At 39.0% G+C, this 22,839-nt stretch overlaps 1 protein-coding gene across 1 annotated transcript; it reads left to right on the forward strand.

Annotated features, from left to right (window-relative positions):
* Positions 1-8,515: 8,515 nt before the first annotated feature.
* LOC103278325 (uncharacterized) lies at positions 8,516-21,008 on the forward strand. Its single transcript, XM_062967698.1, has 5 exons — positions 8,516-8,704; positions 10,902-11,115; positions 12,153-12,251; positions 16,077-16,144; positions 20,644-21,008. The coding sequence occupies exons 2-5, from the start codon at positions 11,041-11,043 to the stop codon at positions 20,798-20,800; spliced, it is 399 nt and encodes a 132-aa protein (XP_062823768.1). The 5' UTR covers positions 8,516-8,704; positions 10,902-11,040; the 3' UTR covers positions 20,801-21,008.
* Positions 21,009-22,839: the final 1,831 nt, after the last annotated feature.

Below are 22,839 nucleotides of genomic sequence, written 5' to 3' on the forward strand. Positions count from 1 at the left end.
CCAGAACTGTGGGAGTTAACGTCCAAAACACCTGAAGGCCCAAAGGTTGGGAACCACTGCTCTAGATCTAAACATTTATAGACATTTGAATCCCAGTATCCAGTGTCCAGTTTCTTGGGAGGACAGAGTGCGATTTCCTGCTTCTTAGCGGGGGGTTGGACTGGATGGCTCATGAGGTCTCTTTCAACTCTACTATTCTATGATTCTATGATCTATGATTTGGTTTGAGATGTACACAATGGAATTCTATATAAATGTACATCTGAGTTCAATAAGACAAAGTGGGAACCCAAGTGTATTTTTATACAATGTTAATACAAAAGAGAGTTGTTGATAGCAAGTGTCACAGACAGATGCAGCTGGTAAGATGAGGTGAATTGCTCATTGTTAAAATTAAAGGTTTGAGATACACTTTTTCATTCAGCTCAAAATATTAATTGCTGTTAGGTTAGTGATCATCTCTCTTTAAGTCTAGATAGGAAGAAGAAGAAAAATGTAGCAAAAGAGTGAATTGCTTGATTAATTATGTTTATTTCTAAACAGATTCAAGTTCTTTGGTTACAGAGAGGTTGCTAGCCTGAACCTTACTAATGAATATTGCATGGGTAGTTTATGTTCAACTGGATCAAATTCAATAGTTTGGCAAAAAAGTGTTTTTCAAGATCTGCCAAAGCATTTGCCTGGTTTTGCCAGTTTAGGGAGATGTAGAGAAAATAAAAATAAAAATAAATCAGGTGAGAGACCTATTGGTAGAAATTTGATTCATGAACAGATTTGCTATTAACAAGTACGGAAGAGTGAGAGAGTATTGTTCATTTTCATCACATTGTAGTCCTGTCTTTCCACATGAAAAAAGAGATGGATAGCAAACATATGTAAGTAAATATAAATATCAGTATATGAAACTTTCTTCATTGTTTCCCTTGTGTTGAATTTTTGGATTGCATGCTCACTGTGAAATACATTAAAATGTGTTAGCAAAAACAAAATACTAAGGAAATAAATATTTTGACAAGACCAATCATATATGAAACTTGCTGGAACTACATATCTATAGGGTTTGGCAATCCTATCTTTCAATTGATGCCTATATCATTGGTAATCTCTGGCCCTCAGATTCTAAAACCTTCCTTAGAATTGATTGTGGAGCACCTGATGCCAAGAGCAGGCGTTTTCTCATTTTTACTTCATAGGCACATTGAAAAATTATGGTAGTAGCAAAGATATTTCACTTAAGTCTGTTTCTTCCAGTCTATTTGTCACATGTCTCTGCAGTGCTAGAACAGACATCTTATGCAAAATCAATTCTCTTCACCATGGTTGTGCAAAATAGTATTATTCATGTATATTTACAAAACTGTACTATGTATGACTACAGTGAGTTCACAAGGGATCACAGGAACATTAAAATCACCAAACATAACTTTTAAACCAGAAACCTGAGAGATCAATTGATTTAAAAGGTTTTAAATACCTACGGACCAAGTAATGTTTTGATTCAGAAAAAGATCAGAAATTTTAAGGAATTTATTGAACTTTTTAGTCCTACTGTAGCAAAATGATTCATGACTGGGCCATCATTTAGCTCAATATTGACCACACTAGCTAGCACTATCTCTCCTGTGTGTACTACAAAAACCTTTCTCATTTCTATCATAGCCACACTATGCAGTTAGAGCAGGTGATCCTATCTGACCCTCCTACCTGCATAATTGCCCTAATTGTCTCTATGTAGATGACACTCAACTCTACTGCTCCTTTCCACCTGATTCCAAGGAAGCTCCCCGTGTCCTGGACCGGTGCCTGGCTGCTGTGATGGCCTGGATGAGGGATAACAAACTGAAGCTTAATTCTGACAAGACAGAGGTCCTCCTGGTCAGTCGTGTGGTATTGGGTGGTAACCTGTGCTTGATGGGGTTGCACTCCCCCTGAGGACACAGGTCCGCAATCTGGGGTCCTCTTGGATTCAGCACTGACACTTGAAGCTCAGGTGTCGGTGGTGGCCAGGAGGACCTTTGCACAATTAAACCTTGTGTGCCAGCTGCGACCATACCTTGAGAAGCCTGACTTGGCCATGGTGGTCCATATCTTAGTTACCTCTAGACTGGATTACTGCAATGCACTCTACGTGGGGCTGCCCTTGAAGATGGCTCGGAAACTTCAACTGGTACAACGTTCGATGGCCAGACTACTAACAGGAGATGATTATAGGGAGCGGACAACCTCCCTATTAAAAGAGCTCCACTGGCTGCCAATCAATTTCCGGTCCCAATTCAATGTGCAGAAGATCACGTATAAATTCCTAAATGGCCCAGGACCTGCCTGAATTTGTGAACGCATCTTCCCCTTTGAACCAACACGGGCTCTAAGATCTGCTGAGGAGGCCCTCCTCTCGATCCCACCTTCGTCACAAGCATGGTTGTTGGCGACAAGAGAGAGGGCCTTCTCGATAGTGGCCCCCAGGCTCTGGAACTCCCTCCCAAAGGAGATTAGATTAGCTCCCACCCTGGATTCCTTCTGAAAATGTGAATGTTCACAGGTGCATTCTCATAACTAATAATTAATTGTCCATGTGCTTTATCTAGGCCTTGGTCATTCCATGCACCTTATTACCTTTAGTAGCTCCCATCCCTAGTCACCGAAGAATATGCACTTTCAGGTTTCAATTTCCCCTTAAAATAGCCCATGTCCTATGGTGCTTGACTACTGATTGGGATTACTGGCTATGTTTTAAGTTATTTTAACTTTTGTAAGATGTGTTATTATACTGTGATTTTATTGCGTTACTGTTTTTATTGATATAATACTGTTTTGGGCTTGTCCCAGTGTAAGCCACCCTGAGTCCTTCGGGAGATGAAGTGGGGTATAAATAAAGTTTATTATTATTATTATTATTATTATTATTATTATTATTATTGACACAACAACATAGTATGACACTGCAAACAAGATAGATATGCTGGATTTCATATTACAAAATCACAAGTCGAACACTTCCCAAGCGTTTAGGACTGTGTGATGTATTTTCGGATGATGCGCGCAGATCCCAGTAGGGTGGCCTTTTGCAGTTGGCAGATCGTAACTTTGTCAATGTCTGTTGTTTCCAAATGCTGGCTGAGATCTTTTGGCACGGCACCCAGTGTGCTCATCACCACCGGGACCACCTGTACTGGTTTCTGCCAGAGCCTTTGAAGTTCAATCTTGAGGTCCTGATAGCGGCTGAGTTTTCCTGTTGTTGTTATTATTATTATTATTATTATTATTATTTGCATAGTAGTCTGTCTCAACGTCCCACTATAGGTCTGCTAGATCCCAAATTAGTTTGAAATCAGCAGCACCAAAATCAAAACTAACATTTCAGCTTGCAAATTGAGAGAAAAAAATTAGAGGCATAAACTTTTGTAGACTAAGGACTGCATCGCCTGAGGCTGGCAAAGCAAAATTTCAGCAGGACAATAGCTCTTTGGCTTTACTTATCACATGACATTGTGTGTGTTCTCCTGCTACTTTGCATTCCCTTTGTGACTACAGCACTCCTTTTCACTGGCAAGTAAAACCTGTCAATGCCTCCTGCTCTCAAACCCTTTCCATTACTTCTTAAATGTGATAGGTATCTTCTGCTTCTGTTTTGATATGCTGGCAGCCATGTGGCATCAGAGGGCATGATTCTCCTCATTTCCTCCCTCCCTTTTACTAATCCCAAGCAAGTGGATTTCATTCCAGTTGGACTGGGTGGCCCTTGTTGTCTCTTCCAATTCTGTTATTCTATGACCCCTTCCCATTTCTTTTCTGTTCTCTTCTTTTAAAATGTATTGCAAAATTGCAATAAAAAGAACAATAAAAGGCACACTGGGTAGGACAATGTGAAGGAAGGCAGGTTTATGATGCCTGGGAAAATGATGGATTTTGAGACCATGGATACCAGAGCAGCACTGTTGGACTAATGCAATAGTGAATTATTTAAAACTGAAAACTTTCTATTCCCTATACTGTGATTGTTATGAGACAGCAGAGTAGTTTGATTAAGTCCAAGAAAGCTCATTTAACACTATATTTTAACTTTCCTCTTACTCTCACCTTGTGGCTTTCATGCAGCTGAAGCACAAACTAAATGCCTCTCAGCAGAGTGTTGCAAAGTACTCCAAGCTTGCTGAGGAGGCTTCTCTGGCCCAAGCAGAGGCTGAGAAGGACCGAGCTGAGGCTGAAGCTCAGGAAAAGTTGTGTCAAGAGCAGCAGGAAGCAGTCCAACTGGAGAATGTCCACTTAAAAGAGGAAATTCAGCAGCTCAAGAGAAAGGTATTCATTGGCTTTGGATAAATAAAAATCTGCCTTTTGAAAAATTGTGCTGCCAGCTAATTAGCCCCTTGATTTGGTTCATTGATTAAACTTTAATTTACATCTCAGAGCAAGGCTGGCTCAGGTACCAGTTCATCTGGAACCCATTGGGCTTTTGTATATGACATACAGCCTGTTCTTTCACTCCATAAATTGGCCTGGTGTCTTTCAGAGTAGTGGAATACCCTTCTCCATTGGCAATGTTTAAATATCAGTCTAGCCAACATCTGGATGTACAACAGATGAGTGTATGCACTAGAACAATGAAGGAAGAGAGACATATCTCACTTTTTTTGCAGACTTTTGCTCCTCTTCTGTCTAGTTGAAAATCTTTTAGAAGCATCAGCATTGGGGAGATATGGAGGAGGACTGTAAACACATAAATTTTCCCATGCTCTGTTGCAATTCCATGATATGCACAAATCTGTTTTTCCCCAGGAACAGCCTTTGGAATTTGTCAGTCATGAAAATGCAAGTAAATTTGTGAATGGAAAGATCAACCTTAAATCAATTTTTTAGCTCATAGAAGGGACGCCAAGTTGTTGTTTGCTTCCTGTAGTGAAATGTCTTGATCCAGCCTTGTTTCAGGGTACATGGATCCAGGGCTGTAGCCAAGGGGGACGGGTTAGGTGTTCAACCCCCCCCCCCCCCCCAATATTTCAGGTTTTTTAAAAACCTGGTCTACTCATGAATTTTAACTGGTTAACCAAATCCCCATGAGTATCCACTGAAGTTTATCTGTCTTGAGTGTCCACTGAGGTTTATTGATGGAGCCCGATTTCTAAATTATTTCGCATTATGGAACTATTATTTATGATTAGCTAAAAAAAAAAGTTTCAACCCCCCCCCCCCCCCCAAATTGTTTCTGGCGATGGCCCTGCATGGATCTAGTATGTTTTCTCCTTTAACGGGTTCATGCCTGCAAACATTTCGCAAATGCAAATAGGGGCATAATGACAGTTGACACTGGTTGCAGCCATAGCTAAGTAGACCCTAGATATAGAATCAGTTCATTTGTTATTTTGTCACCCCATGCCTAGCAGTACATATAGCAAAAATGCTACCATACCAGTTGTATTTGGGATTTTTAAATTGAGGTAAATCTGGTCAGGCTTGTCTTGATTATGTTCTTCTTTATCTCATTTGCCTTGCATTACACATTAATGAGAGCTGAAATACCAAACATGTATTGTTGGAGCAATTTAAAAATAAAAAAATATTAAAGTCGCGGTGTGCATGTGAGTGGATATAGAGGTTAAACCCTCCCTTTCTGAAGCTGCAGCAATTTTTGATACTCAACATAAAAACACAGACACAATATAAGTACTGTAGCAGTATTTTTTCCTGCTACAAAGTTTTGGAGCTCAATTTAGTTTGGAAAAAAGAGTCTAAGGAAAGGATGAAATGCTTTCTTGTTAAATTTGAAATCAGCTTTGAGGTAACTGGATGATAGCACTCCTGTATCACATCTGCTTTGGATTCCTCCTTTTTCTCCCAGGATTGAGAACCAAAGTGGATCATAACCTTTAAAATTATACAATTTAGAAGCCTGCAAAATGTAGATATTAAAATAGAATTAAATATTACAATTACTAAAACTTGTTAAAATGGTTGAAAACAATTCTTAAAACCATGAAGTACCATTTGGCCTGTTCATAAAGACTGCTGTGAAAGCCTTCCTGCTTTAAAAGCCTTTCCTACCATTCTGGAGTTTTGTGTCACAAAGCAAGGTATCCTCTTTCCTTAAGGTGAGTGATAGACAATGCAGTATTTTTATGGCAGATTAAAAATGAATGAGAAAAAGATAATGATACTGTTTATAGTTGCAAATAAGAGATAGGATGTATCTCATCATTAAATGACAAGTAGGAAAGTTCTCTTTGGAAACAAAGGTTACCTCATACAGACTCCCTTCAGTGTCAATTCAAGACAAACATATTGAACTTGAAGACAATTTAGTTTTAAGTTTCCTCTGTAAGGCTATTTTTATTACTATGGGATTTTTCTATCTACTTCAGTAATATTTGCTTTGGTTTTCCTACTAAAGGTTGAGTCCCCCTTATCTGAAATGTTTGTTACTAGAAGTTTTTTAGATTTTGGAATACCTGTATTTGTATATGCCTAGTGAATGAGGGATAGTGGTGAAAGGGGGCAAGTCACATGTCCACCTGTGTTTTTCCTCAAGGAGCCCTACCAGCTGTTAGGAATTGTGGGAGTTGAAGTCCAAAACACCTGGAGGGCTGAAGTTTGCCCATGTCTGTTGCCCATGTCTGCCTTAGAATATCACAGTGATTCATTAAATTAATAAATAATGTTCAAAGACAGAAGTGAACAGTGGGAAGGGCAAAATGAAGGCATCATCCCCTCCAAATAAGAACTCTGGTCCTCCAAATGAATTTTTCCTCCAGTCCTCAAAATTATTGCATTGCAATAACCAAAATCCTTGGCTAAACATTGAGAAATACAGTTTAGGCATCCAAAGTTATCAAGTGAATGTAAATGCAGAATACATGAGAGAACTAGGTATGAACTATTGTCATTTTTTTAGTCTGCAATGCTAAAAATCTGGAGACTAAAGGGAAATTTCGTTTGAGAGGTTAGGATTCTCATGGGGACAATGTCAGCCTTTGGCACTGTTCTCTTCTCCATCGTTGTGCTTTCACCTCTCAGCAAATGCCACGTGAGGCAACTGCTTCGCTCTGCATTCCAAACCAGTCAGCCCTGTCTGGAGTCTTGTCTTACCTCAACCCCATGGATGGGAACAGGCTTCCCAGACAGATGGCTCGGAATTATTTGGCATTACAGCTCCGAGAGTCAGTAGCTTAATACACAAGAGAGTTCAGTTTCCAGTACCAGTGATGATGATCTGTGACGGGACACGTTAAAGAATGCAGGTGCATACAAAAGACAAATAGAGTCCTATAGCAATTTGGCATTTTATAAGATGACTACTATAACAGTCTAGAGTTAAAAAAACAACAACTGTGCAGACTTTATATTGATGCTTCCTTCTGAGCTGAAGGGCATTAGATTTCACTCCTTGCTTGCTTCCCAAAGATTATTTCCCTCCTTGGAAACTCTTCTTTTGCATCTTTTTCTCCTCTCTTTTCTCCCTCTGCCTAGTTGTTGGGCTGTCACTTCAACTTTCATCTTAAAATGGTGGGAAAAAACCCCCACACTTTTTTGTTTTAGTTAACAGAAATGCAACAGCTCTTAGCACAAGTGGAAAAGAGTCACTTTGAAAGTCAGATGAAACTAGAGAGAATAACAATGGAGAGAGAAGTCATCGGTGAAGAAAAAAAATATTTGGAGCATGAAAGGAATGAACTAAAGCAGAAACTGAAAAGATCAATAGAAGAGAACTCTAAGTGTAAAGAAAAGTAAGATTTTAATTTAGATGTGTTTAAAAGAATGGGGCTTTCCCATCCCAGAAAGCAACTGTTGATTCCATTGTAGGCATCTACATATTTTCAAAGGAGCTCTGAATCTTGACACTGGTATAAAATGATGTTATTCATGTAATGTTTTACCTCATGGATTTAGTATGATTATGGTATATTGCCACCCATTTCATGAAATCTGCCCTGTCCTCCCTTCTCTCCCTTTATCTTAAAAAATATGATACATAATTTATCTTTTAAAAGCTTTAGACGCTACTAGCATCAATTCTTCCCTCCTATTTATGTTCCCTGAGATCCATTTGGAACAATCTCTTTATCAGATTTATTCAGCAAGGACACAAAGAAAGACAACCACTCCTGACTAAATTCTCAAAGTCTGAGCCAGATAATATTTTGCAAATGTCATCTGAGCTCTCTGTTTGTGTTGGCTTTTGGGGCTCAGGGTTAAAGTCAAGAAAAGATGCCAATATCATTCAAGAAACTAAAACAATATAAACTCGTACATTGTTTTCATGAATTGGTTTTTGCTTTTATTACTCTTTGTGAGCCTTTAGTATGGGCAAGGCTATAAATCTAAGTAAATGTGTTTTTGCTTTGTCTTGCTTTAGACAGAAACTGTTGCCAAATTTTCTCTCTGCAATTGCTCTAAGGCTTGTGCATTATTCAGAATGCATGGCTGATTTTAATCTTGGAATAAATGCACATGATGTTACAGCTTCCGCAGCTATAGTTAATTTATGGGTGCTGATGCAGCAGAGACACCAAAACAATAGATTCTGTCTGCCCATTTATAATGGATGCCTTTCAGTTTGTGTAGCCTGAGGATGCAGACAGGATCCTTGGAGAGGTGAATCCCACCATATGTATGCCTGACCTTTGCCTGTTCTGGCTTATGAATATGGCAAAGTGAGCTGACTAGTAATGCATCTGTCTTTGCAATAAGATGTGATCCCATCATGGAATCAGTGGTAAGACTAAATCCTTCCCAAGTTTCTGTTTTTGGGCAGCATATTTTTATGGTGTTTCATTTTGAGGTGTCTCTGGATGAGATAATCAGACCCATTTCTGTCCCATCATTGGCTTCAATGATAGAGGTTGTATTTGCCTTTGTGGATAGTGGGAACTAGACAAGGGGTGTACTTGTTGGTCTTTTTGGCTTCTCTGTAGCTTTCAATGCCATTTACTGTGATTGTTTGTCTGAATTGCTTTTCAAGAATGGGCCTTGGAAGCCTGATTTGTAATAGCATTAGAACTTTCTGTAGGGACGACAAGGAGATGGTGCTGTTCATAGCTGCTGCCCTGTGAGGTCTCTTGGGATTCCATCTCATTCTCCATGCTAGTTAATAGAAGACAAAACTCTGATGGTTAGGGTTTGCAAAATCTGTTGTAATTAATATATTAATTTTACCATCTGATTCCATGAAAGCTATTTGGATTCTAAGCCAGGATGTGCCATCAGTAAGAAAGGAGGCAAACAAAACTGAAATTTAATGAGGTAACATAGAAGGGCTCCTTGTAGTCGTGTGCATTTGTATAAAATCGCTACCTGTTTCTGTTTGTTCCATTTGTATGGCCCCATTTCCGTGTCTGTCCACTGCTTCCAAAACTGGTACCCATCCGAATGAGCTCTTTCATTTCACCATCTGAATGTACAAATGCATTCGTTCCATTGGCGGGCTGTCCAGGCTCCCCTTCAGCTGAGTTTTAGGGCTAGAGGGGTGAAAATCACCACACATGGAAGGCATATCTACCACTTTTAGCCCTCCAACTCTTACAAGGTTTGGGTCATCCCCTGAATTTTAGGATTTTTTTTCTTTCTATAAATAAAATCTCCTTAAAAACATTACCTCTTTCCCTGCTGGACCCGCCCTCTAACCTAAGGCTTAAGATACCAATGATTCTGAGAAGTTTTACTCTCGATCTGTGAGGAGACCTGACATTAAAGGCAGGGGCTTAAGGCACCACTGATTCTGAGACGTCTCCCTCTCCATCTGCGAGGAGAACTGAGCTTAAAAGCAGGGGCTTAAGGTACCACTGATTCTGAGATGTCTCCCCTCGATCTGCAAGGAGACCTTAGCTTAAAAAATAAGCAGACTGCAAGGCAGGTGCGGAGGCAGGCAAGAGACAACAAGCGACAGGCAGGCAGAGGAATGAACAGCAGCAAAGCAAATGGTTTTGTGCTTTTTTTTTTTCGTGTCAGGAGCAACCGGAGTTGCTTCTGGAGTGAGAGAATTGGCCGTCTGCGAGGACGTTGCCCATAGGACGCCCGGATGTTTTGATGTTTTACCATCCTTGTGGGAGGCTTCTCTCATGTCCCCGCATGGAGCTGGAGCTGATAGAGGGAACTCATCCGCACTCTCCCCGGGTGGGATTCGAACCTGGCAGCCTTCAGGTCAGCAACCCAACCTTCAAGTCACAAGGCTTTTATCCCCTAGGCCACTGGAGGCTCCTTGGTTTTGTGCTGCTATCACTTTCGTTTCACTACTTCATCCATGTGGGGAGGGGTCTGCCATACTGTGCAATACGAATGAACGGTATGGTACAAAAGCACGAATGAAACATATGAAACAAATACCAGTCCCTACTCTAGCTCCTAGTCAGTCAAAAGACAGATTACGGAATAGGCATTATTCTCATGTATGTATGGGGTTGCATTGTCCATAAAGATTCAGGCTGACAGTTATTTGCACTACTAGATTCATTCTCTGAACTCAGAAGCCTATCTGTCAGAAGTAGTCCAGATAATATTTGGAGAGTTAAGGCAACTGGGTCATTTGATCAGGAATCTCTCAGGAAAATGTTCTAGGTGAAGAATGGGAATTATGTGTTATATGATTCCAAGCCTGATCTAGTGAAAAGAGTTATATGATTTCTAACCTTTTATGTGATAAGTGGGAATACTTATACATGCAATCCTTGAGTGTGTAAATTAAAAAGAGTATCTATCTTGAGGGATACTACTATCATGTATCATTTTCAATTCTAAAATGTGAATATAAATAGATATATGTTAACAAGGTATATGGATTCTGAACCTTCACGAAAACAGATTCTTTTGCAACTATACTGTGACATTTATCTGAATCTTGAAATTTGTTGTTGATTTGGATAGTTCTCTACTCAATGTGACTTCCCCCCTCTATGTGTGTATGCCTGCTTTAATAGTGAAATCTCTCAAAGATGTCGGACTGAAGCTGCTGAAGAAGCTTTAGAGAAAGCAACTTTATTGCATTATGAGGCTGAAAGGGAGAAGCGCTTGCTAGAATGTGACAAAGAAGAGAAGGAAAAGCAGTGTGAGACATGGATGAAGAAATATAATGCTTTGGCAGAGCTTCTGCATTCTCAAGAAGAGGAGAAATCAAAAAGGCAAAATAAAGCTGTAGGTACCATGTTGAAAAGTTTATCTTATAGTCAAAAATATACACTGCAATCCCCTTATCCAAGGATTCACTATATACAGTTTCATTTACTCATGATCCAAAAAATATTTCCACCAGAAAGTCTTTGTGGACCTTTTTAGGCCCTACAGTGCTATTTGATGGTATCTTGTCAGCCCTAGTCAAAATATAGGGTTTGCTACTACCCAGAGTTCAGGTATGCCTGTTTTTTAAAATTTATCTTCAATTGATATGTTGTATTGTATTTTGAAAAATTATAACATATTTTGCAATCAGCTTCACTGCCCTGAAAACAAAATTGGAAGTATACAGTATTTTCAGTTTCAATTGGATTTTTTTGGATGGATGGAATACCATAGCCATTTCTTGATCTATAGAACTGTGCACATTAGGCTCTTAAATTTCCAGTCTATAGTTTAAGCCCCAGCACCCCTTCTTAAAGGAAACAGCTTGACGTACACTTTCTTGGGGGAAAACAGATGGATTCAGTGAAATAAAGGATGCCTTTCCTGCAGTTGGAAGTGGCTTACTTCCCAGGAGTCCTTTTAGCAAAAACCTTCTCTTATTTTGTTGTTTTCTCTTGTCCTAATTTAAGGTCTGATCCACTCAGGGAATATCACCCAGATGCAAAAATAGTCAAGATTAAATTCAGCCCATTTGTGTAAAAGAAGGTTTAATTCAATATAATCCTAACTAAAACTGTGTGAACTCTTGTCTAGGGAGTGTTGTACACATGGTAAAATAGTTCAGCAGTTTTAAGTGTTGTGTTCTGCGTATCCTTTATGCAGTAATGCAACTCTTTCAAGCCCATCACTGATGGGTATGATGACTGGGAACAATTGTTCCATACAGCAGTGACAGCTTTTCCTTATGCATACAACCTATGTACTCTTATTTAATTTCATTTTTTATTTCAGATGGCACAAAATGCCTTTTTGGCTTAATATTTTCCAGGGGTTTTGCTTTGTATTAAACATAATCCACACCAACGCTCTGTCTTCTCTCTTTGTCTTCTTAGTGCCAAGTGAAAATGAAAAGTTATTTCTTATGTATCAGTGAAAGCAATGAACACATCACAGCACTGAGAAATGAAGATGGAATTCTCCAGAGATTTGTGGTAAGAAATGTGGAAATACTTTCTGCTGGAATAGCAGTGGTGAGAGCACCAATCTTCTTTCTGTTAGATATGCCACAAATTGGAAATGGCATGTCTGCAATAATTTGTATAGACTGAAATTGCATCCCTGTATAGCAGGCCATGGCTCAAGTACCAGTCTTCTAATCCAACGTCTTGTTCAAAGCTTTGCAAAATTGCCTTTTGGGTGACAAATCCCAGAATCACCAGAAAGCTACCAGGGGATTTTGAACATTATAGTCTAAAAGTTACTTCCAAATGTCAATACTGTTCTATATTGTCTTCAGGAAGTATGAAATTTTCTAGCCATAGCCTTGCAGAGGAAATGGAAAAAAGGATCATAGCAGCAATAAGCATGAATAATATATGAGCTAAATTGGAACATTATTTTACTTTAGAGATACAATTGTTTTATTGTACGCCAGTAACCCAAACAGAAGGTTTGAGTGGCAAAATGGGCATCAGGAGACCATGATGCAAATCCCTGCTTGGCACTGAAACCCATCTTGGGCAAGTTAAGAGGAAGCCAATATCAAATGTTTTGGAGTAAAGCTTCCCATGAAAACCCTAGAATAAGGTTGCATAAACTGGAGTCAACTCAAGGACACAGAACAGCAGCAGCCAAATAATCTAAAATTACAGTATGTTTAAAAAGCAAAATGTTTCTAAGCAATTTTTGCCCTTAGTGACATGACAGGCAAGGCAGCTTATATTGTACATAGTTACTGGATAATACAGATTGTCAAAGTCCCTCTGGGCCTCTTTGGCAAAGGTATGCCATGTAGAGTCCAGTGGGCATAGTTTTTACCAACCCAGCTGCACTGATTCCATGAAGTAGGAAATTCACCCTAGGGCATAATGGAACAATAGATATTCTAGTATGAGATGGTTTTCCTTTGGGAAACAAAGCATAGGGTAGACTTATTCTGGCAGGAGGATAGACACACAGTACCTGGGGTTGGGAATACAGTGTTTGGGTTTTTGTATGTTTTATTAATAGGTGAAATGCAATTCCTCCTCTTCTTTATCTTTCATACCTTGAAGCCAGCATGGGGAGGGCAGCAATACAAGTTAGATATTGCAACCTAGAAGATTCTGATGAGCAAATTACTTGGATAAGAGAAGTGCTTTCACACCACACAGTTATAGTACTAAGATTCTATTTTAATGGCCTTGGCAACAACTTGTGAAATCTCGGGATTAGCATTTTGAGAATGGGCATTTAAAATTCTCTAGTGTTTTACCTGGCTACAAACCCCATGATTATGCAAGATTCAGCCATGGCAGCTAAACTGGAATCATAGCATTATAATTGTGTTGTCTGAAAGAGTCTAATACCAGACACCCACCTGAAAGTTTTCTTGCTCCAGTCCTGAAGCTCCCATTGATATTCTTTAAAAAGACAATCCATTGGCTTGGAGCAGAACACTTCACCATAAGAGTTCATGGTGCCAGCCATGCTGCTGTCACTGGAATATCAGATCCATGAATTGTGACGCTCATGGAGAAGGGTGTGCTGGCTCAGTAGAGCTGCCAGGTTGAATATGAAACAGGACTCCCATAGCTTTGTTAACAGGCTCTGGATCAGAAAATCGTAATTTCCTGGTTAGTACTTGCATAGGACCTCATCAATGGATACTGGGCTGTATCTCAGAGGACAGAACTTAAAAACCCTTTGAAATTTTTGAGGTTGCCATAGGCTGACAGACAAATCTGAAGGCACATATTCAAGACCGAAAGAGAGAAAGTGAGAGCAGAAAGGAGCAGAGGAGAATCCAGATCTTTTCCAGTAATTTTGTGTGTTCTGAAATAGAAGGGGTGGGCAAAGTGTGGCCTGTATGTGGCCCCAATGGTTGGTTTTGTGGCTTCTTGGGCCCTCCAGGGTTTACTTTCCTTCTACTATTTGGAAAAGATTTTAAGGGTGATTTGGCCTTTTGTGGCTGATGGAAACCTTTTCTCAAGACCCTAAATAAGATTTTACCCCGAGTCTTGGGTAATCAGAGAGGACAAATAAAAATAAAATAATCCCACAGAAAAGCAATTTGGAACAGATGGTACCTAAAGACCACTAGTACCTTAGTAGCCGTGCAGCTTAGTCAATAGAAAGATATAATAGTATACTTCTAAATCCATGTGACAAAATGCCAGAAGCATTTTGTATTAAATGTTATTTTTGCTGGCTGGAATAGCCTTGCATAATGACCCTAGAAGTGAAAGAAAACAGGCACAGCCTTTGTGTGGGCAGCCCTCATGCCTACTCTGTCCTTCATGAAAGAGATCTGTTTATCATCTACTGTGGAATCCAACTTTTTAAATAAATGGCAGACAAGATCGGAATACATTTACCAAATATGAATCTGTGCACTGTCATAACTGAATCAGCTTTGGCAACTTGAATGATGAACTTGCTGAAGATGGAAAAACCACATTAAATTAACAAAGGGTAAAATGTAGGCAATTTATGACACTTTACATTCAGAATTTTTAAATTAAATTGTATACTAAGGATTTTATTGAAGCATATTTTAATTGCTAGGAATAGATGAATTATTTGTATTTCAGCAGCCTTTGATCTATTCATCTACCATGAAATTGCAACCAGACAAAAGAATGTATGATTTACATGATACAGGCTGTTCCTTCAAGTGTGGATATTTTAAGGTATCCAACAGTGACTTGCAAACAACAGCTATCCTTGTATAATAATAAAAAAAACTGTTATGAAACATTAAATGTCAGAAAAAGGACATGTTCATTGCTGGAGCAGCAAATTCTGAAGTGCAAGCATTCTTTATGATGTTTACCATAGTAAGGACCCCAAGGTATTATGTAATACACAGCTTTGATGGTTGGGTCTGAATATGAAGGGATCAAATTATGTCCACTGAGGATAGAAGACTTGAATCACAGAAAGCTTCTGACCCTGTGGAATATTTCCACTAGTAGCAGGGCCGTAGCCAGAAAATGGGGGGGGGGGGGGTGAAAATTTGGGGGGGGGGGGTTTAACCCCTAGCACCCCCCACCCCCGCTACAAACCTGTCAATATCTGTTTGAGATAGTGCCTGGAGGGACTCTTGTTTTGCGTCTCATAGATTTAGCATGGGGATTTGGTTAACCAGTTAAAATTCATGAGTAAACCAGGTTCTTTTTTATAACCTGAAAAATTTGGGGGGGGGGGGGTTGAACCCCCTAACCCCCCCCCCCCCGCTACAGGCCTGCTAGCGGGAATGGGAGGCAGGAGTCACCAGTCCAATATTTGTACATACAATAGTTACTGTTAAAGAAGCAGTGCCTCTTTACGTATGATTTTATGTATTAATTTATTGTAATTGAATGCATTTTATGTTGATATATTTTATTGCTGTATTACCAGTCTTGGTTTCCACGTAAGCCTCCCCAAGTCCTTTTGAGAAGATGGGGTGTGATATAAGAATAAAGTTAATATTGTTGTTGTTGTTGTTCTCTTTGTTGTTACAGTATTATTATTAACATATCTAATTTGTTAACTGAAGTATACCAGTTTAGGGTTATTGGAATAAACACTATAAATATAAATTGGGGACAGCTTTTGGGATGCAGGTTAACAAGTGACTGTGTTAACAACTGACTTGTAAGATGTTGCTTATAAATCAGCAGTACTTTGAAAAGAAAGAGGGGGAGGACAGAAACAAACACATAGTTTAAGCCCTGTGAGTCATCCTGCCAGTTTTGCACTGTGATGTGGGCAAGTCCTTAAGTAATCAGCAAGTCCTTAAATAATTCAGTTTATAAGGCTATTCTAATTTAGTGCTTTTGCCTATGTTTCAGGAAGGAGAGCAGGTCTGTTTTTCAATCCCTAGCACTGATAATGAAGAAAATGCCAAGACCACTGACAGGTAGGTCTTTGATAATCTCTGCCATCTCTTAAATTTACAATGAATGGCTTGTGCCAAGGAACTGGCGGGTAATAAATTTAATATGGTTACTGGCATACTCACTCTATTGAGCCAGGAAATATGCCAATGCAAATACATTTCTTTTTTTACTTTATACAGCCTGAAGGAGAAACCAGCCTATATAGTTGTCCCTTCACATTTGTTGATTTGATTATTTGCAGATTTTTTGCTCCATCCTCAGTACTACTCTATCCTATTTTTAATAGGGACGTATAAGTTTTGCTTTGTATTTGCAGTCTCTGTACAAGTCTTAGGAGACTGTTAACAGGAGCAAAGTGTTGGTATCTATGGAAGGGTCCTGGAACAAAACTCCAATGGATACAGAGGGCCCTGAGACCTATCAGTGGACCCTACTCTATATAGGTTTGCTTTTTTCAAGTATAAAAGAGAGCTAAAGATAGTCATGAATGTGATATTGTATTCCCACTCCCCACGCTGTACCTCTTCTGCTTGTTTTTTTATCCCAAGTACAATTTTGTTGTCATAACTGCTTAGTAAACTGAATATAAATAACATTACATTCAGATTTTGTATTAAATACATAGCATGTCATCCTAGTTTCATAACAATAATGTTGAATGAAAAAACACTCCAGTATACCAAGTCTAACATCCAATTGCTTGTCCCATCCAAATTGGACCCATTAAATTAATTGTTTTGTTGAATGTTAAGTCAGCTCTTATACAGATTCCATGAACGCACTAGATTTATTTTAATTAGGACTTAAGCCACCCATTATACATCCCAACAAAAAGAATTCATGGTGGCTTGGCTTTTAGGACTGTTCCTGGGGTTATTTGGGTTCTGATTCAGACAATTGCATTGGACAGACTGCATCAGCTCTAGTTTCGTAAATATGGTTCTGTTACGTTTTCACACTGTTGAATTGAGCGTCAACATTTTTACCAGTTTTAACATATTATCCACAAAATAAACTCCTCAAAATAAATAAAGATGGGTGCTACTCCCCCTGGACCCAACCGTTTGATATATTATTTCCAAAACATAATTGTTTCCACTGCAGGTTTGCTCCCTTGCCCATCAGCAAACAGATGTTCTTTAATGTCCCTCCATATTTTCCAAAAATCATTTAATTTCAAAATTCCTTCATTAGTTTTAATACCGCATGCCAGTTTATCATGTATTTCTATTTTCCATACTTCTTTGTAACAATCTTCTAACTGAAAATAATACTTTTTCCCATTTTTAGCTATTAACAGCCTTGCTGTTGTTAGTAAATTGGAGATAATATTAAAATACCACAAGAAATAAAGGAGTTTATCATATGTCGACGGTAAAGCTATTTCTGGTGTGCTCATTATTTCAAATTTTGTTATCCCCCTTATCTCTTTAAATATCATTTTCCAAATTTTTGTATGTATTTGCAAGTCTACCACATATGTATATATGAGCCTATTTCTTGACATCCTTTCCAACATTGATTTGAATATTTCTTACCTATCTGGTTTAATCTGACTGGTGTTAAGTACCATCTCCATACAATCTTATAATAGTTTTCTTAATCCTTACAGACCTATTTTCAAAATACACATATTCCATACTTCCTTCCATAACTGTACATTCAAACTTTTTTCACAATCTTTTCCCCATGTTTCTCTCTGCTCTTCTTCCATCAGTATTTTGTAGATATCACTTGTTATGCCTTTAATTGTTCATTTCCTGTTTTCGCCTCTTTTCGAATAATCATAAGTTCAAATTTTGTTTACTCTCTGCCACACTTATATTTCTTTTGTATGTCTGCTGACCATTTTTCCAATTGTAAGCTCCTAAATTATGTAGTTTCACTTCCTAAAATTTAATCTTTTATTCTCTCTTTACTTGTCATTTTCATAACCCAAACTTTTATTTTCTTTTAATTTTTTAAACTCTCTTTTAAAATTAGTTGAGAATTTTTCTAAGATCACTACTGGTGTTAGTGGCAAAATACCTGGGAACAACTTTATTTTATATTTTATCCATATATCCATAATATTTTTCAGAGAAGGATTACTTAACTTATTAAGCCAGTCTTTTTATCTTTCCTTTTTATCTATGTAAAACAAAATATTCCAACTTCAAATCTGTTCCTTTATTTTCTTCTAAACATTCCAGATCTCCTGAATTTACTAATCCTTCCATTATATATCTTAACTGCTTAGCTATATAATATAGTTTTATATTTGAGAGGCCTAAGCCACCCTTTTTGTGGTCTATACCATTTACTTTTGTCTACTCTGGATTTCTTATTTCCGTTATAATACAAATTCAACCATTTTTGCCAATTTTTAAAACTCTAACTCCCTTTTTACCTACTGAGTAGTTTATCATCTACTGCAATCAGATTTTAAGCTTTTCTATTAAAATTGAAAGAAATTAGTATATTATTCTTGCTTTTAATCTTGTACAGAACAGATACAAACACTAAAAGTCATACATGTGAAAATAAAAATTTTGTACAGATTTTTTAAAGCAAAAATCACTGCTGATCCTCCCTCTTTAGCAGAGAAGGAGGAATAATTATAATAATAACAATAATATACTTTATTTATATCCTGCTCTATTTCCCTGAGAGGACTCAGAGTGGATTACAGGTACATATATGGCAACATTTGATGCTGTTATACAATTGACAAGACAGACAGCACATGAACAGAGGCAAGGCTTCCCACTTTCCATCTCCAGTATCTGGAGGCTGTGCTCGACTTGGCCATGGGGAAGTGCTGTTGTTTCATTTTTCCATGCAGAGCAGCCCGTCGTCCATGGACGCCTTCCCAATCGGATTAGCCGGCATGTTTTTCAGGGCGCCTTTTACTTTCCTGCCAAAGCGTTACCTATTTATCTACTCACATTGCTGTTTTGAAACTGCTAAGCAAGCAGAAGCTGGAGCTGATGGTGGGCGCTCACCCCAACCCACAACTTGAACTGCCAACCAGTCAGCAAGATCTTCTGTAGCTGGCGGTTTAACCTGCTGTACTAGCCGCGGCCCCAGGAAAGCTATCACTTGCTGTTTTCCCCTCATGGTTAATTAATGTTACCTGTATTTAATTTGTATCCTGCTTGCTCTCATATGGAGTCAAAAGTAGCTTACACATGACAATGCTAAAACACTCTGTATTATAATTAATCAGTGCTATCATTTTATTTACTACTATATAAAGGTACAGTTGAATCATCTGTACAGTCCAGGATTCTTTTGTCACAGTGGCCACCCAGAGAGCAATAGGCAACCTGCTGGTAGGACAGATTAAATCTGTACACCTCCATTTTATGTTCCTCTGCAACTTGATGTACAAAGGCAACTGTTACTGAAGGTGAAATATAGCTATCTTGATTGGTAGCCATTGATAGCCCTATTCTCCATTAATCTATCTAATTACCTGTTGAAGCCACTCAAGTCAGTAGTGAATTCTAATGTTTTAAGTATGCATTCTATGAAGTAATTCCGAATCACCTTTCAGCTTCATTGAATGACTCTGGGTTCTAGGTCAGAGCCACGATGGCTGCAATCTCACTCAAAGCAGCCCTACTTTAATATGATAAGGGGTCTTCTATGTTTGAAGGAAGCCTATCCATGGTTCATTAAAGAGACACTTAATTACTCATAAAGCTGTTTCTGGTGAACGGATAGATATGATAATTAGGAAACATCCTTCTTTGTTTTATTGAGTAAACTGGGAAAAGGACTGGCAGTCACTGTGACTACATTGCAGCAGCAGACTAGGGATTTCATCACAGGGAGGTCCCAAACACAGGCAGGGGGATTTGCCGGGCAGCCTGGTGAATCCGTAGGGCAGTGGGGGAAGTTGTTGCCCCATACCCCACATCACCGCTTCCCCCATCACACGGGGAAAGCATCATTGCCCGGCTTCCCACCGTGCTGTTCCTGTTCTATGCTATGAGAACATGGGAAGCTGCCTGTGTTCTCTGGGCTCTGTCCTAAGATGCTTCCAGGATGGATTCCCACCAGAAGTAGCCCTTTGTCATGTGATGGGCTCTGGTAGGCTCCATCCTGGACATGTCCTAGGACAGAGCTGGAGCCCACCAGAAGTCTTAGATTCACTGACATTTATATATCTTTTTGTATAGAGTAGCTCCAGCCTGCATCATTTCTGATGCTTCTGGCATCATTTCTTGTTGTTCTTTCTCTTGCCCATGTTAACCACTGCTTGTCTGTCATCCCAAATATTTATTAAAAAGGATTTATACACATTAAATGAAAAGAAAGAAATTGCAGTAGAGCAGCTTTTGCAAATTTGGTGCCCTCCAAATATTTTTGGAGCCTGCATTGCTTCCCATCATTGGCCATGCCAGCTGGGGCTGATGGCAGCTGCAGCCAAAACATGTAGAAAGCCCCAGTCTGGGGAAGCCTACAGTTGAGAAATGAGAGACACTTTAAAATGGATTTTGTATTAACTTGTGGTTGCTTTCTTTTTTCATAGGGTTTTGTATAGAGTTACTGCTCCGAGCTCAAATTCTGGGCAATTTCAAATGGGTTCGCATTGCCCTGCTGAACTGCAGGAGAAAATGTCAGCCAGAAGAGGCAAGAAAATCATTGAGTATTTCTGGTTTCCAGTTGATGGCGATAATGAAGACTGACTGGAGAAGAAATACAGTAGTTGTACATATGTGAAAAAGATAATGTAAGGTATTTTATTCACTGAGAATAGTGACCCTAAACGTTGCATATTTATCTCCGAGGCATATGGCTTCGTGTTGGTGAAGCAGTCAAATCTTCCATAATTAGCACACATAACTGCATATATATATATATATATATATATATATATATATATATAGACAGACAGACAGACAGACAGATAGATAGATAGATAGATAGATAGATAGATAGATAGATATAGATATTCTTTGAGAAATAAAGGCCTAAATAAACACTGCTATTTTAGTCATATGTCTCCCACTCTCTATCTGAACCAGTATTACCTCTATATCTATATCTATCTATTAGGCTTGAGCAAATTTTTGTTAGTTCATTAAATTCGTTAAAAATTCATTTTGAAAGTACTTTTGAATTGATATTTGAAACATCTGCTCACTGCCTTACAAATATTACGAATTTGAATTAAAAAAGTACCTTTTTTCGTTTGTTTCTGATGTCTTCGGATGTAGCTGTAGCCCCTCTGAGAGGAGAAGCCATGTTGGCATGCCTCTCAGCCAATCAGAGCGGAAGAGAGAGGGAGGGAGAGGCATGGCCATTGATCTGCTAGCATTTTTAAAAAATGTTGCTTCAAAAATCAGTGGATGGGTCAAACATGATGAAACTTGATAGGCAAAGAGTACTTAATTTTTGCTTCCATTCTGGCAAATTTCATCATAATAACTTTCAAAATACAGGAGAACGAAGCCTCTGAATTTTGACCATTCTTTTAAGTGGAAATGAAGCAAATCGCCATTACGAGCAAAAAACTCCATTTCCCAGAAGCCTTAGCAAGCCAATCGAAGTGGAAGGAAGAAGGACAGGGAGGCGTGGCCATCGATCTGCTAACATTTTTTTAAAATGTTGCTTCAAAAATCCCCAAAAATGAGTGGATGGGTCAAACATTATGAAACTTGATAGGCAAAGAGTACTTAATTTTTGCTTCCATTCTGGCAAATTTCATCATAATAGCTTTCAAAATGCAGGAGAACGAAGCCTCTGAATTTTGACCATTCTTTTAAGTGGAAATGAAGCAAGTCGCCATTACGAGCAAAAAACTCCATTTCCCAGAAGCCTTAGCAAGCCAATCAAAGTGGAAAGAAGAAGGACAGGGAGGCGTGGCCATCAATCTGCTAACATTTTTTAAAAATGTTGCTTCAAAAATCCCCAAAAATCAGTGGATGGGTCAAACATTATGAAACTTGATAGGCAAAGAGTACTTAATTTTTGCTTCCATTCTGGCAAATTTCATCATAATAGCTTTCAAAATGCAGGAGAACGAAGCCTCTGAATTTTGACCATTTATAAAAGCATTGGGCTGAAGCAAACGTTTCTCCAATAGTACTATGCCCACTTTAAAACTACAATTCCCAGGTGTTCCAGGCCCTCTCTCCTCTTAACATTCCCCACCCCCTTTTGTCCTCACTTAGAATCATAGAGTCATTGAACAGTAGAGTTGGAAGAGACCTCGTGGGCCATCCAGCCCAACCCCTTCTGCCAGGCAGGAAGACACCATCCAATCCCTCCCAACAGATGGCCATCCAGCCTCTGCTTAAAAGCTCCAAAGAAGGAACCTCCACCACAGCCCGGGGAGAGAGTTCCACAGCTGAACAGCTCACAGTGAGGAAGTTCTTCCTAATGTTCAGGTGGAATCTCCTTTCCTGTAGTTTGAAGCCATTGTTCCGCATCCTAGTCTGCAGGGCAGCAGAAAACAAGCTTGCTCCCTCCTCTCTATGACTTCCCCTCACATATTTATACATCATGTCTCCTCTCAGCCTTCTTTTCTGCAGGCTAAACATGCCCAGTTCTTCAAGCCGCTCCTCATAGGGCTTGTTCTCCAGACCCTAGATCATTTTAGTTGCCCTCCTCTGACCATCTTGACCAAACTTTCATACAGTATGTGAATTCTTGGAAGGTATGAGAAGTTTAGAGAGAAGGAGGGAGGGAGAGGTTTGAATTTTGGACTCCAATTGTGGCTTGA

The sequence above is a fragment of the Anolis carolinensis genome, chromosome 1 (genome assembly GCF_035594765.1).
Source record: "Anolis carolinensis isolate JA03-04 chromosome 1, rAnoCar3.1.pri, whole genome shotgun sequence".
Lineage (NCBI taxonomy): Eukaryota > Metazoa > Chordata > Lepidosauria > Squamata > Dactyloidae > Anolis > Anolis carolinensis.

Coding starts and splice junctions, on each gene's coding strand:
- LOC103278325 (XM_062967698.1), top strand. CDS start 11,041: ATGAAGAAATATAATGCTTTGGCAGAGCTTCTGCATTCTCAAGAAGAG. Junction 11,116..12,152: donor CAAAAAGGCAAAATAAAGCT/GTAGGTACCATG, acceptor TTGTCTTCTTAG/TGCCAAGTGAAAATGAAAAG. Junction 16,145..20,643: donor AATGCCAAGACCACTGACAG/GTAGGTCTTTGA, acceptor CTTTTTTCATAG/GGTTTTGTATAGAGTTACTG.